Here is a 15,254-nt window from a genome sequence, read left to right as displayed (position 1 = left end):
GCTACCAACACGACCAAAGAATGGAAACCCTTGCAAGGTTGTCCAACCACTTGCTGCCTTGCTTGGCGCCACCAATCAGTTGGCCCTGGAGTGTGCTGTTGTAACCCAACCAAGGATAGCGCAGAGAACCAAACTTCTCTAGAGAACACGCATGCACTGAGCAAGTGTTGTATGGTTTCCTCCTCCTGGTCACAGAGCGTGCATTTTTCCGGGTGAGACCTCGACGAGCCAATCGATCAGCAGTCAACATCGATTTAGAGAGGCCAGCCAAATGAAAAATTTGCAACGAGGTGGAGCCCAAGTTTCCAAATTTCTTCCCATGGCTCAAAACCAACAGCCCCTAAGAAGAAATGACGATAGGCTTATTTGGTCGTGAGCTCTCCCAAAAGATATGGCATCAAATCATAATTTTCCACCATCCTTCTATTTCTTGCCACTCTCCTAAGGCTAGCTAACCTTGTTGTATGAGTGACTATAAATGATGACTATATATGACATGGGAACATTATATAGCCAGCAGTTGGCTATACTATTAACCATGCTCTGAGCGGGCTCAGCCTTGCTGGGGTGGTCATGCCTGGATCTTGGTGACGTGGGGCGGGATCAACCTCACACCTCGACTTGACGGCATGGCAGGATAAGCCTCGCGGGCTGATCCCTCCTGGATCTTGGCGACATGCGCAGGGTCAGCCTCGCCAAAATATTCCTGCCTGGCTTATCGATGCGGGCCCGGTCAGCCGTGCCAGGCTATGATCCGGCCTGGGGCCCTATAACCCCTACACCATCATTTGCCCCTGCAACTCAGTTGCTAACAAAAAGTGTAATCAATTACAACAACGTCGAACCTGTTCATTTATGTCAATTCGGGATGGGGCAGCGGCCCTCTCGCACAACACTCTGATTCTATGGAGTGGGACCCCAACTTTAGAAATGGATATTGCCTAATATGTGGCTGCGAACCAAAAACATGCCTACCTCAGTCAAACTTAGCTAACATGGAGTGTGGAAAAGTGAGGCAAACCCAGTGACCAATCAAACAAGCGCTAAGAGTCTTGATGTCATTTAAATCCTTTCTGAGCCAAAAGCCTAGCCATGGCCGTGCCTGAAAGTAGCAAGTGTGCAGCCGCCTCTGTTTTGTGTGAATTTTCAGTATCTTTACCTAATATTAGAGGAAGGATTGTTTCTCCACTTTTTTTCGTCATGGGGTCCTTTTGTATTGCCCGTTAATTTTTTCGTCCGTCATCTGCACTGGATTTTTGCCAGTTGTTCGCGCGTACAGCGTACGAAATAGAAAAAAAGGGAAAGCGGCCGGGTGGGAGTCGTACAGCGTGCGAAATAGAAAAAAAGGAAAAGGAGCCGGGTGGGAGTCGAACCCCAGAGCTCCGGCCTTGCAACAAGGCCCAAGGCCAATTGAGCTAGCTCTCAATTGTGATGGAAAATAGAGTTAGCCACTACTTAATATCAACAAACTTATGGACCCTCTGTCCTGCACATGGACCGATATTGGGCCTGGTCTGAAGCAAAAAATAGTTATTTCTGCGGGAAGGACAAAGCCAACTGAACTGGCTTACAATTGTGTTAGGAAAACAGCGGCCTTTCTAAATTAGTTAGTCTCGCATCGTTTTTTTTACATCAAATAAACAATACTATGACAGCGAGGTTAATTGAAAAAGTACACCGGTGTGGGCTTTGGTACTACACATGGGATATTTTATCCCACAACTTATAAAATGAACAAGCATGGAATTATAGGCACACAAGTTTGCTGCTGAATATGATTTTCAATTATTAAAAATCTGTACAACATCAGAACACTTCTTACTTACAGATTTGGCTAATTATTGTGATTTTATATTATCCTATGAAATGTTATTTTATCTGATGAATAGTAATATTATTCCATGCCTAAAATCATAGTTTGGAAATCTATCTTTTTGCTATCTCATTTTCCCTTAGTTGAAAAGACAATCGATCACCCCTGCTCTATTGTATATATTTTTTCGTGCGTGTCATTACGTGAATGTATATATTTGATAATTTATGTAGAAACCTATGTTTTAATGTATGAACTTTGTATACTCTACACCAGGTATGAGGTAATATCTACATTTCTAAAGGGCCAGTGCATTGTTGTAAAGTTTTCCATTAAAGTGATTGTCAAATTTTATTTTGTATTCAATATTTGCTTAAGCTATCTCATAAAGCTATTGTAGATGTGCCTTGGTACTCTGCCTTGGTACTACTACAATACACAGACGGTTTTTCGAGATTGTTACCCGGTAGACACATTTACCAACCACCCTCGGACAAAAACAAAACTGAAATAATGTAAATTTAAACATTTCTTACAACATGAGGTAACCTCCATCGTTCAATATCCAATCAAGACGAGCAACCCCAGCTAACATAAACTTTTTTAGAGAGTCATCGAAAGATCGCGCGGTAGAGAAAGAGAGTCGTTCTAAGATGATGCAGAACACAGAGACATATATGTAGGGTGGAGGAAGGAGTAATTCAACAGTAAAAAAGGCCGGCATTGTCACCTGATGTATGTGATAGTCAAAAATATATGTGATACACACAATTGATATCGAATCATAAAATATGTATCCTAAAGATATGTCACACAAAATTGATATTGTGCAATAGAATATGTATGCCCCGTTGCAACGCACGGGCATTTGTGCTAGTTACCACTAAAGCTGGAATGCCATAAATATAACATTTTGAGGCCCAAAATCGCGATAGAACCATTAGTCTGCAATTTAAAGCAGTGTTGTTCAGGTTGTTTCATTTTGAACTCTGCGCTGCAAACTTTGTTTCTCACACATGCCTGGGAGTGTCATTTTTTTCTGAGAGAAAGGAAGTGCATCACTTTTTTTGAGAGAAAGGAGGCGTGCCATTTTCATTAAGAAGAAAACACTAAGATAGCGTGAACAACTAAAATACAAGTATTTACAGTATGAGCACTGCATCCGTCAACTGCGAGATCAAGAGTCATCCTCACCAATTGACCTATGACCACAATGACAGGAAACTCGCCTTGCCCAGCCTCTAGCAAACTCCTCTCCTAATAGAGAATTTTAGCCTAAAAATTCCCTACTAAGCATCTTATGCTAAAGTTATTTGCATGTTTTATCTTCAGGGACTATGGCTTCGTCTTCTGAGACTTGGGGCAACTGAGGATCCCCTTTCATCATTCGAATATGGAACCATTCTTGGTATCTTGAAGTTTCAGTTTATACTATATTCTGTCATTGTGTAACACATTTATCTATATATGTCTTACTTGCCCAACATGATTTCTGTTGCCTTTTTGCAGCCTTGATTGAGTCTGATGCAGAAGGCATCGGAGGGAGTGGCTTTGTTGAATGCATCAGAGAGCACATTCATTCTGTAATCTGAATCTTATAACTACATAGTGCATACCTTGCTACTTTCTGATCCACTTCATAAGTAACTTTTCTACCTTATAGGGTTGGCAATGCCGCTTGACTGATGAGCAGTTTATTGCTGTAAAAGAACTGGTGAGTCTTATTTCTTATTCCATAGCCCCACTTTCTGCATGGTATAAGTACTGGTTCTTGCAAACAGTTTTTCATGTTCAAGGCGGTGATTGCCATGATATTTAGCTGGTCACTAAGATGTAGGTATGTGGGCAAACTAGTTGTGCTAACTCATCACTTATAATTTAATTGCTATGAAAATTTGACTTCTGTATCAGGTGGTGGTGGGTACTGCCTTTATAAGCTTATAAAATTATAATGCTATATTTGTGCCGATGTTTTCAGTAGAAATCGTACCCAATTAATTATCACTTCACTACTATGGAAGTTACGCCTAGCTTCTTTCTTTACAAGTTTATGAAGCTTGCATTTTGTGTGTGTACATGCAGATCTATCAATATGCTTATCTTCTTTTCTCTGTCGTGTCGATTCTTGCAAAGAATCTCATCATTCTCTCTTCATGCAGCTTAAAACGGCTATAACTCTTGCTAGCTCTCGCGATGATGTGTCAACCATTAGAGATGCTCTTGAAGTTTCTGCTGAAATGTACAGGAAGGACCCAAACAATGTTCAAGACTATGTCCAGCGTCATCTGTTATCCCTATCAGTCTGGGAGGAGCTTCAGTATGTCGTTACTAGCATGAGATAATTCGTTCTTAAGTTAAGATTAGTTTCCAAAGGTGCAATCCATATGCCATGTCATTGTCTAATCTAAAAGTGTTGCTACGTCGACCGTGAACAGCACATTAGCTTGTCATGCCATGCAGCTTTGTTTTGAAATAAGCTAAGCGTGTGTGTGTGCCTGTCATGTCATTGCAGCTTTGTTTTGAAATAAGCTGAGGGTGTGTGTGTGTGGACTAAAATATAACTTTGGGGCTTCAATTGACAAATAGCGTGTAGGTTCTCATAAGTAAAAAAAATAAGGCAATCCTGAAAAGTGAGGAGAATCAAAATAAGTTACATGAAATTCAAACAAACATTGTCTATCGCCAGCAGCATGATTACTCATCGGCCTGTGTGGATCACAGTCTCCAGAGTAAGTTCTAAGTTTATCAGGTGGATCACACCCTTCTTAATAGATGGGAGATCCATTCTCCTTTCTTCTGTTTGTTTAGGTTTATTGCCATGTGTTCATTTGTGTTTCTAATAGGTTCATTACCATGTGTAATTTTAGTCATTCAGTGTCCATCTAGGGTTAGAGTTGTTGTAGCGTCCATCTATGGTATGAATAGTATACATGATTGTTTTTCTTTGGCAGCTTCTGGGATGGCTACTTTGAATATTTGATGGAAAACTGTTCGAACAAGTAAGTTTCTGAATTAGTTATGTATATGCCTTTACATCATGTATTAGTTTGCAACATATGATTAGACAGAAATTCTTGATGCAGGTTTAAAATATGAACAGTAAGGAATATCTTACATTTACATGGTTGTGCAGTATGTGCAATATAACTGTAATTTTTCCTTTTTATGCCTCCGCGTATCTTCTAGACTAGAAAAACCATGTAACTGATATAGCAGATTTATAAAATCGCATTAAGTTGATTGAAATAAAATGTGGAAAATATTACGTGTCGATGTCAACGTTCATCTGTTCTTTACTAGACAAATTCCAGTATTTACAAAAAAATGGGACAAACAAAGTACCAATGCATCTACTGTGGGGAGAAACTCCTTTTACTTGTATGGGTGGGTGCTCCCACTATCTCAACCAGTGAGTGCTTGAGGTTTCTGCACATTCTCTCAACCTATTGCAATCAATGTACACTGAGATAATGTGCACATGGCTCAAGGCGCATTCCATGGATGTGATAATGGTAGCACCGATCAATACAATAAGAAAATTCCAATATTTATACTTGTTATCTAATGATCTTATCTCTTGTTTATTTTTCTGTTTCCGCAGGTCAACAAATTATGTAACATTAGTTACTGCACAGCTCATTGTCATGGCAACTCACATGGTACTTAGCAGGTTACGTCTTGTATTCACTGTCAAGCAATCAAATTTTACTATCCTGACTTTCTATTTTGCCTATAATGTAGGCTGGATTGGGACTACCTGATATCGATTCTTGGAATATGATCGAGAAAATAGCAGAGAGAAACAACTTAGGTTATAAGCAGCTTGTAAGTCAAACTAGAACATGACAGTGTCTTGATAAATGCCCGCTGTGAAATGTATTTTCTTAATAATTATTTTGAACTTCCCTCAGATCAAACTTAGAGCATTGCTCACACATCTGCAACAACTTCGTGTTGGCTATTGGGGGGTCCCTATAGGAAAAGGCCAACCACCGCCATCATATAGCATGGCTTCCCCTCGTGCGCTTGATATATCTGATGAAAGCGAACAACCTGCTGAGGCATCCGTGTTAGGCCGAAGTTGGGTGCACAGTATGTTCAGTAGGGACAGAAGCTTAAGAGCTAGCTCCTTCAATCGAGCCAGTAAGTTTAAGCTAGGCCCACCTTTCCTCCTTTGAGGACCTAAATGGAGAATATATTATCTTGACATCTCCATATGTCCCTAATGTGACTTGGATAATCTCAGGTGATACAAAGGCTGGTGCTACTGCGGGCAAAACAGACCTAGCTGCTGCGCAGAAGAAAACTCAAACAAATATGAGGATCCTTAGAGGACACACAGCTGCCATTACTGCGCTTCATTGTGTCACAAGAAAAGAGGTGTGGGACCTTGTTGGTGATCGTGAAGATGCTGGATTTTTCATCAGTGGAAGCACGGATTGCACGGTTAGCTTTATGCTGTCATAATTATTTTATTTGCAATCGTTGCTTTAGCGTAATTGTTAAATTCTGGTACTAACCACACCAGTAGCGAATCATGGGCCAGAGTACATGGTTTTAGTATGATGACCTCTCCAATTTTTACCAATCTAAAGTGGAGAAACTTTTTCAAGGAAAAAGCAAGTGCATTATGACATTATCATGAAAATTAGAACCTACCAGGCAAGTTAGGAACACAAACGTTAATCAGGATGCTTTCGAAATACCAGATATGGTTTTAGTCATGTTTTTTGTTGAGAAAAACTGATATTCTCAATACTTGTCTTTGTAGAGATGCATACCACGTTTCTGCACCCGAGCTCATATGATCTCACATGAACAGTAAACTCAAAACAAATAGTAAAAATATCATTAAATCTGAAAGTTTTAGGAATCGAACATGATAATGTCTTATAACTGCATGCAAATTTTTGTGTCGAAGGACATCTGTGGTGCCCTGTGCAGGAAAAAACATGGGTGCTCCAAAAAGACTTTGCTAGGGTACCTATTTTTGTTTTGTTTGTGCAGGGAACTGCAGATGTCCTTTCATCGTGAAATTTTGCATGCAGTTAGAAGACATGAGCAGGTTGATGCCTAAGGGAATTTCTAGTCGAACCCCTAAAATTTAGCCTCCAAAGGCCCCCTCAAACCTTAACTCCTCAATTTTGAGGAGTTAAATGAAAACGGTTCCTGATACTTCATTTGGATGATGGTTGATGCAATGAAATAAGTTGCATGAAATTCATGTATTCTTTTGGAGGAGTATCCAAATTTAGAGTCCTCTGATGCAGCTGTCTCAAGAATGATGGTTGGATCTTTGGAATGCCCTTTGTAGTTACCTTTCCACCCTGTAGGACAATTCTTCCATGTCTAGTGCATGAAATCAATTGATCAAAGCATCCCTGGCCCAAGGTTTTTGAGTCGATGAGTCGACGAGTCGCTCAGGGGCGGCGACTCTAGACTAGTCGTGACTAGTCTAGACTCATGGTCGACGAGTCGACATGTGACGAGTCGACGTGAGTTATGCAGTAGGCAGTAGGTACAATAAAATTACCATACAGAAGCACTATCCTGTATCATCTCTTTTCCTTTTGCTCTGATCTGCTCTAGACCTCTAGTGCTTCTGCTTGGTAGCTCAGGGGAGGAGCAGACCAGCAGCAGCAACAACCATGGAAGGAGGGGAGGAGCAGACCACCAGCAGCAGCAACCAGAGGAGGGACGGAGCAGATATGCAGCAGCAACCAGGGGAGGAGGGGAGGAGCAGCAAGCCAGCAACCATGGGCGGCGGCGGTTGCCAAGGAAAGGGTTGGGTCAGGGGGGAGGGGGAACTGCTTCGATCTAGGTTTCCAGCAAGCAAGATTAGAGAAAAAAAATTGAGTCGTTCGACCCAGAAAACACGACGAGTCGTGACTAGTCGTGACTAGTCGCTTGAGTCGCTCGACTCATACCATGAGTCGAGTCGCTAGGCTGAGTCGCCCCTGCTAGTGTGACTCATCGACTAGTCGACGACTAGTCGCGACTAGTCGAGCGACTCGAAAACAGAGCCCTGGCCATCCTCATTCTTCACTCAAACCCAAGAGTTTCTCGGTGTCTTCATCATTGGGTGCCCTCAAGTACACCGGTCCATAAATCTCAATGACAGCTTGTGTGTATCTTCGAACGGCTTCTAGGATTGTATCTTTCCCAATGCGGACATAGTCATCAATGGTGTCAGCTGAATACCCATAGGCAAGCACTCGAACAGCCACGACATACTTCATCAATGGGCTTGCACAGTTGCACTTATCTCTCCCAATGCACTTCTCCTAAGTGTAAACCATGGATCATGCTCCTCAACAACTTTTGCAATGGTGAGGAAGAGACTTCGGTGCATCCGAAATCGCCAGCGAAAATATTTCTCTCGATAGGTTGAATTGGGTGCAAAGTAATCCTTCATAAGCTTGGCATGGCCTTCTGATCTATCGCGATTGATGTACAAGCGGCAGAACTGTGATCCTAGTCTTGGTCGCTGAAAGTATCACAAACGATCACGACAATGGCCATTTCAAAATCATCGTCTTTTTCCTCCTCCGACGAAGAGTCGTCGAAGAATATCTCCCTTAACCTCTTCATCTACACTTTGGAATATTCGATGTTGATTTTGATTGCAAAAACAATAAAACACAATCAAAAAGCCAAAAAAACGCACCTAGGCAATTTGTCGAACACTTTGCGGGTGGAGGAGGTGACAGCTAGGCTTGCGGGTGGACAGTGGGGGCTGGGTGATGGTCTGCAGGCTCCGAGGAACAAGACTCTCCTCCAAGCCGTGCTTGCCCGTCGCCGGCCAAGCTCGCTGCGGCCATACTCTGGTTGGCGTGGCCGCGAATCCGGCGCTACCTAGCTCATCCGCGGGTGCTCAGCGGCATCTCGGTCATCCACCGGTTCCGATTTGGACGAACCCAAGCTCGGCGGTGGCCTTCTTCGTTCACTAGAGTGCGGTGGTGACGGTGAAGATATGTGGCGATTCCGGTTGTGGCGCCGCCGGCGAGCTAATCAAACATGGCCCGAGAGGTCGGTGGGGGTGTCGGCGAGCGTGCGTGCTGGCCAGCGGAGGAAAGGAAATTGGCGGAGACGGCGCCCGGGTGTAGGTAGTCGAGTGATGTGGATGCATATGAGAGGGTTTTCTGCTGAGAAGTTGCTTCGGCCGTTCGAATCTTAGGCGCCGACCTCAGCCTAATTTTTTTGAGTTAAACCGACCGAGGGTTCGGCTAGGTGTGGCTCAACTCCTAAAAAGGGTATATTTTGAGGAGTTAGCACTTTTGAGGGTTTGGCTGGATGCTCTAAAATTTAGTTTTTTTTACTATTTTTATGATTTTCCTGTTCACGCGGGATCATATGAGCTTGGGTGCATATTTTTTTTCCTTACATAGTAAGGCTTCTGTGCGATCTACTTTTTTTGGTGTCCAGAGGATCACGCTACAAAGGATCAATATCGAAATGTATAACGCCTGCTAGTGGCTTGTAATTGTGTTCGAAAATGTGAACTGGCTGGTTATGGCCCACTGCTCACTCAGTTCACATCCAGTTTCCAGAAAAGAAACGAAAGCCAGATTAAAATTGGATTATTCCTTATCTTGTAGCCATACTTGAACAATCAACATTGTGCAGGATTGCTTGTAATCGGTTGGTATTACGTGTACTATGTTGGGTAACATCATTTGTGCTTCTGCAAACTCTTGCAAAAATACGTACATCTATCTTTGTAGCCCATGATTTTGTAAGTTTTGCAATACAGTGGTTGTTCTACTCTAAATTACTTTGTTGGGGATTGCTAAGTGCTTCTTACTAGTTGAGGGTTTCAGTAACATCTGCGCAGTGCTTGTTCATTATCTTCACCTTATTGGTCAGTGCTTATAGCTATGCTGCATTACAATGAAATCTCTTCATGAACAATTGTGCGTATGTGTGTCCTTAGTGTGGATAGTGATTGATACAGTGATTTTGCATGCAGGTAAAAGTTTGGGATCCAAGTTTGCGTGGTTCCGAACTTCGAGCAACACTTAGAGGGCATACCAGGTAGAAAATGTCATCCACATTACTCAATGGAACTGTCAGCTGTGTGAACATTGCATTTAAACTTAATTTTATATCCTACTCCCTCCGCCCCAAAATAAGTGTCGCTGATTTAGTACAACTTTGTACTAAAGTTGTACCAAGTCAGCGGAACTTATTTTGGGATGGAGGGAGTATCATAGTTGGGTGTATAGTAATCTGACTAACTAATTACAATTGCTCATCCGAGACACTGTATAATGCAAGCATACAGTTGACTTTTCTCAGTATACATGTTCAAGCATGTATCATTGTTACTGTTATTTGGAGAGTCTTTTGCATAACGCAACTTGAACCATCTTGCAAATGCATGGGCATGGGGTTGCATGTAATAGTTGCATACCCTATATCTGCCCTTTCAAGCATGGTTCCTTTATGTCTAAAGTTCAACCAAGGAATGTGATAGCCTTTTTTTCCTTTTCCTTTTGGCCGAGCATTGGATCAGTTCTACACTTGTTTTCGTACGACGAAAAAAGAATATTCATGCATTGGTTCTGGGAGGAGTGTTGTTCGTGCTCTCATCCATAAAGTTGTTGAGAATCATAGGACAACAGTAACATTAATTGTAAAGTGTTGTAAGGTCTTTTGTGGTCTATGGCTGATGCGTTCGCAGTAGTGGTTATCAACAGACTAGTCATAGACCTTCAAGTACTTTTGATTGGTTTTTTGTCTTTCTAGCAGCATCGTAAAGTATTCAGGGTCTTTAACTTGCCATGCTGATTTGGCTACTCAAATTCAGTCTAGATTAACTGCTGTCCACTTAAATTCTTGCAGGACAGTTCGGGCTATTAGTTCAGATCGTGGCAAAATAGTTTCTGGAGGTGATGATCAATCTGTCATAGTCTGGGATAAGCAAGCTTTTAAGCTTCTGGAAGAACTGAAGGGCCATGATGCACCGGTTAGCTTCTTCATCAATAGTAGTAACTTACATATCATTGTCTCCATATCTAACCCTTACTAAGCATGTTCATGCACAATTGACATTGATATAGGTCACTTCTGTGCGGATGCTCTCAGGAGAACGTGTTCTTACTGCATCTCATGATGGCACGGTGAAGATGTGGGATGTCCGGACTGATACTTGTGTTGCTACTGTGGGTCGTTGTCAAAGTGCAGTTCTCTGTATGGAATACGATGACTCGACTGGAATTCTGGCAGCTGCTGGGAGAGATGTGTATGTACTTTTTTTAACTTGGAAATGTTTTTAGTGCTTTAAACTAATATTTACTTGAACAACTTTTGTTCCATTCTAATCTGAAAGGTCATTTCATCAGGGTGGCGCATGTCTGGGATATTCGTTCAAGTAAGCAGATGTTCAAGCTTCAAGGGCATACAAAGTGGATAAGGTAATGCCTCTGTTGGACTGTTGAGCATTCACATTCTCCTGCGCTGGCGATTTCGACCAGTAATTTACAGATGCTGACACAAATTTTGGTTAATTATAGATCAATGAGGATGACTGGGGAAACGATAATAACTGGGAGTGATGATTGGACAGCTAGGGTGTGGTCTCTTACACGGGGAACATGTGATGCTGTATTAGCATGCCATGCTGGTCCCATACTTTGTGTTGAATACTCACCTTCGGATAAAGGAATTATCACTGGTATGTGACCCATTGCTTGTTTTTAAAGTTAGGTGGGAGGTCTGCCAAATCATATCGAGTGTCTATTCACGATTAAAGAATTCTCTCCATGTCACATGTATCTGATCCTTAATTAATATGCCAGGTTCCTCTGACGGGCTTATACGTTTTTGGGAAAACGAAGGTGATGCATTATGGATTGTGAAAATTGCTTCATCTGTTTTTCTGTATTTACTTTTTTGTACCTTATTTAGGAAAGTTAATGTGTTTGCATTATTTGTACAAAAAGGACACATAGCATTTATCACTAGAGGATACTGAGCTGTGTTACAGCACGAGTTTGCTTAATGACTGATCCACATTGTTCCAGTAATTACCCATGTGATGGTGGATGCAAAGTTACATAAAATTGGAAATAGTTCCGTGTTATTAGCGGCGGCAGTCCTATGCACTGTATGATTGACTGAACAAGTTATTCAGCATGTCTAGTTTGCAGTTTAGCATCAATGCAATGTGTCATTGACTTCGATGACATGTTAGTAGTTTTCGTAATGAGCACTTAGCACCAATCAGTGTATTGTGGACCTTTTAGTACCTGTGGCTGCATATCTACTGGAACCCGCATACTTATTGGATATGTGGAACCCTTTTGGCTTGGACACCATAACAACATGAAAATTTACCAAAAAAGGAAGAAAAGAAAGATAGACTACTGTGTCAAGTTATATGTTCAATCTTTATAATTTACGAGCCGCTCCTCTTACCTTTAACTGATCTGTTGATGGTAGCCTCATTTCATCATTTTATGGTTTCAAATTTATATTATTATTTTATGAACAAACACTTGTATAGGGAAAAATAAATATAATGTTAATGTGGCAGAAACTGGTGAATGGAACTCAGGACATTTCATTTTTATTGTAGGAGGCATAAAATGTGTTAAGAATCTGACGCTTCACTCGGCATCGGTTCTGTCCATTAGTGCTGGTGATCACTGGCTTGGAATTGGTGCTGCTGATAATTCTATGTCTCTTTTCCATCGACCACAAGAACGATTCGGAAGTTTCTCAAATACAGGATCAAAAGTTGCAGGATGGCAGCTTTATAGAACTCCCCAGAAAACGTCTGCAGTGGTAATACATCTCATTGCTTTGTTTAATTCATTCCTTCCTAGCATGTTTGCAATATTGATCAATGAGAGGCCTGTATTGATTTCTATTGTGGTCATAGCATGATAGCAAGTAGGGCAATGGGGTAGGCACGTAACAATCACACACTAGAAATTCAGCACATAGATGATAGATACCTTCCCCCACTTTTGTTAACTTCTTTGTACGTAACAAGCAAAGCTGCCTGCTTTTAGCAAGGATGCTTTGTACCACATCTGTATTTTGTTCATACTTATCTTTTGATAAACAATTACTATTCATACTTGACGTCTGCTCCGTGATGTTCCTGGCACAACTATGTGTTTGATTAATGTACGACTGGACCAATTGTTCCCAAGCATGACTGTAGATAGTCATACTATATGCATATGATGTTCCAAGGCACGTCATAAAATCACCTTTTTTGTAAGCATCATTATAAGTTTGTAGTATGTCCAAGATGCCATGTTAACTTCATGGTTGAACAAATGGTCGTCCATTCTAAATCCTCAATTTTCCTTGTGACAGGTGAGATGTATAGCATCGGACCTGGATAGGAAAAGAATATGCAGTGGTGGCCGGAATGGACTTCTTAGGCTGTGGGATGCTACCACAAGTATCTAAGACATTACTAGGATATATATGTTCATGTAAAGAAATGTCAATTGCCCTGTGATGTTGTATGTCATTTTCTGTTTTTGGTCGTCTTGTAGAAATAAGAGAGAAACTCTATTTGTTCCATCCATTATGTAATCTCAAAAGCTGTTTTGATGTCTCGTGTGAAATTTTGTCTATAATTTTAAGGTCTAGGTGACCCCTAGCCTGCCAGGTAATCCCTCCGTTCACAAATATAAGATGTTTTGCATATTTTAATACGGACAACATTCAGACTGATATGAGTGAAAAAACACACTATCTTTTTTGACCATGAAAACTGCAGGGCTCACCTCACATCATATTTTCTTTATTAATAAAAGAAAGGCAGTAGCATATTCACAGGAAAGAACAGTTCCACCAGCAGTGGAAAAAAGGAAAGTAAACATTAATTATACATATACTAAACCTGGCCAGGTTTAGTTTACCAGGTTTTTTTTTGACTTTTTCCTATCAGTAAAATTCGGGCCAATAGGGTAGTGACGCGTTAATTTGTGGGGGAGCTGGCGGGGTGCGCTTCTGGGTGCGTTTGGTTTGTTACGTCCGTATAGTCGGTGGCCGCTGAAATTGCTAGCCCTACTCGCTTCGAGAGAGACCTCGTCGATGTCAAGGCCACCACGGCACCCCCGAACAAGACTATAAATACTCTCCTTCGCTCTGCCTCACGTTCCTCCCCGCTCCACAGCCGAGCTCCCGTTCCCTTCTCCGTCTCCTCTTTGCCCGCGTCCCGCTCGAAACCCACACGCACTCATCTTCCACATCCGTGTGCTCCGCTGTGATGTTGCCGACGGTAGTTTGCACCGTGGCTATGCTCCCCAGGCGTCGCCTGCCCCGACGGCCCGAGGGTCCTTACGCGTCAGGCCGCCTTGGCTGGAGTGTGCCAAGGTGAGGAGCTGCCATGACCGTGGATCCCCCTACCTCCTCTGCTCCTTCTAACCTCTTCTACCACTCCACTGATGTGCTCCATGCTGCTCTCGCGACAGAGATGACGGTCAACCCTTGGTTGCACGGCGCGGTGGCCAGCCATGGGACTGGACGGTACTGTCGCCGGCGCTCTGCACCTTCCGCTGGTATCTCCTGTATGTGCCTACATCACTCCATGTCCCATGTCCCTGCTACAGCCGGTGGACCTCCACATGTTGGACGAGAACAAGGGCACTGAAGACCATGGCCAGTCCCGTGAGGCCGTGACACCATGCCTCTCCCACCTCTTTCGGTGGCTTTCTACTGCCCCTGCGCTGGGAGCTCAACATGGAGGGACTCGCCATGGATCGAGCATCGTCTGGAGTCTGGACGCAACTGCCCACTGCCCTGCAAGTTGACTGTTCCAACGCCCACCAAGTGTTTGATGTAATGTTTGGACGGCTGTAGGTAAAAGAAAATCAGTTTTATCCAGAAACTATGTTGCTATACTCCTAATTTTGTGTTCTTCCAAGAGATTTGACTTCACCATTAATTGAGGGAAAGGACTTTCCTCAACCATGCACCATATATTGTTTCCGCATTCATTTTTCTCTTTATTAACCTAGTTATTCTCTTATTACCATGTTTATGGTTTCCGCTGCAAAGTTTGATGACATGTTTCCTCTTATAGTGTTGATGATAAGTCATCGAAGGTTATACGTGTGTTCCATCCCAAGCACAATTCTTTTTCTTGACATGTTCCTTTTGTGATATGTCTACTTATGCAATGAGGCTTAGCTTGCTACTGGTGGATTGCAGCTTGGAAATATGTTGAAAGAGAGCTTTACTATCAGGAGGCCCTCCATAGGAAATAGGATGCAGTGTAAAATGGACTGTGCCTTAACCCTTGTTTGGCATGAACTTCATGGATGAGGCAATTGAGCTCTACACAACAAGCATATTTAATACATCAAGGTTGTTAGGCACAATTGTTCATGTAGAACCATCTGTTAAACTTACTATGACTTCCTTGTGCTCCATGTAATCTTCCTTGTGCTCTGTGAGGCCTGGCGCTTCCAGT

The 15,254-nt window shown here is 42.3% G+C and overlaps 2 protein-coding genes across 2 annotated transcripts in view; both read left to right on the top strand.

Moving 5' to 3' along the window:
- LOC119268244 (DENN domain and WD repeat-containing protein SCD1-like) overlaps positions 1-13,449 on the top strand; it is a 29,540-nt gene extending 16,091 nt beyond the window's left edge. The window contains exons 15-31 of the mRNA XM_037549831.1: positions 3,146-3,221; positions 3,323-3,396; positions 3,477-3,527; positions 3,973-4,130; positions 4,765-4,812; positions 5,415-5,472; positions 5,555-5,638; positions 5,725-5,956; positions 6,060-6,259; positions 9,783-9,847; positions 10,658-10,781; positions 10,876-11,057; positions 11,158-11,229; positions 11,329-11,489; positions 11,614-11,652; positions 12,393-12,601; positions 13,145-13,449. Of these exons, the coding sequence (XP_037405728.1) occupies positions 3,146-3,221; positions 3,323-3,396; positions 3,477-3,527; positions 3,973-4,130; positions 4,765-4,812; positions 5,415-5,472; positions 5,555-5,638; positions 5,725-5,956; positions 6,060-6,259; positions 9,783-9,847; positions 10,658-10,781; positions 10,876-11,057; positions 11,158-11,229; positions 11,329-11,489; positions 11,614-11,652; positions 12,393-12,601; positions 13,145-13,240 (1,929 nt within the window). The 3' untranslated portion in view covers positions 13,241-13,449. The remainder of the gene's footprint in view (positions 1-3,145; positions 3,222-3,322; positions 3,397-3,476; positions 3,528-3,972; positions 4,131-4,764; positions 4,813-5,414; positions 5,473-5,554; positions 5,639-5,724; positions 5,957-6,059; positions 6,260-9,782; positions 9,848-10,657; positions 10,782-10,875; positions 11,058-11,157; positions 11,230-11,328; positions 11,490-11,613; positions 11,653-12,392; positions 12,602-13,144) is intronic.
- A 510-nt stretch (positions 13,450-13,959) lies between these two features.
- On the top strand, positions 13,960-14,816 carry LOC119271574. Its single transcript, XM_037553340.1, has 3 exons — positions 13,960-14,155; positions 14,254-14,308; positions 14,392-14,816. The coding sequence occupies exons 1-3, from the start codon at positions 14,049-14,051 to the stop codon at positions 14,590-14,592; spliced, it is 363 nt and encodes a 120-aa protein (XP_037409237.1). The 5' UTR covers positions 13,960-14,048; the 3' UTR covers positions 14,593-14,816.
- The last annotated feature ends 438 nt before the right edge of the window (positions 14,817-15,254 follow it).

Source organism: Triticum dicoccoides, chromosome 3A (genome assembly GCF_002162155.2).
Source record: "Triticum dicoccoides isolate Atlit2015 ecotype Zavitan chromosome 3A, WEW_v2.0, whole genome shotgun sequence".
Taxonomy (NCBI): Eukaryota; Viridiplantae; Streptophyta; class Magnoliopsida; order Poales; family Poaceae; genus Triticum; species Triticum dicoccoides.
The sequence above is the reverse complement of the archived record's forward strand: the minus strand, read 5'-3'. Positions and strand labels throughout refer to the sequence as shown.

What these genes read in the sequence shown, in the direction of transcription:
- LOC119271574 (XM_037553340.1), top strand. Translation starts at nt 14,049, where the DNA reads ATGTTGCCGACGGTAGTTTGCACCGTGGCTATGCTCCCCAGGCGTCGC. An exon ending in CTTGGCTGGAGTGTGCCAAG is followed by an intron (nt 14,156 to 14,253) that starts GTGAGGAGCTGC and finishes CTCTCGCGACAG; the next exon opens with AGATGACGGTCAACCCTTGG. An exon ending in GCCAGCCATGGGACTGGACG is followed by an intron (nt 14,309 to 14,391) that starts GTACTGTCGCCG and finishes TCCCTGCTACAG; the next exon opens with CCGGTGGACCTCCACATGTT.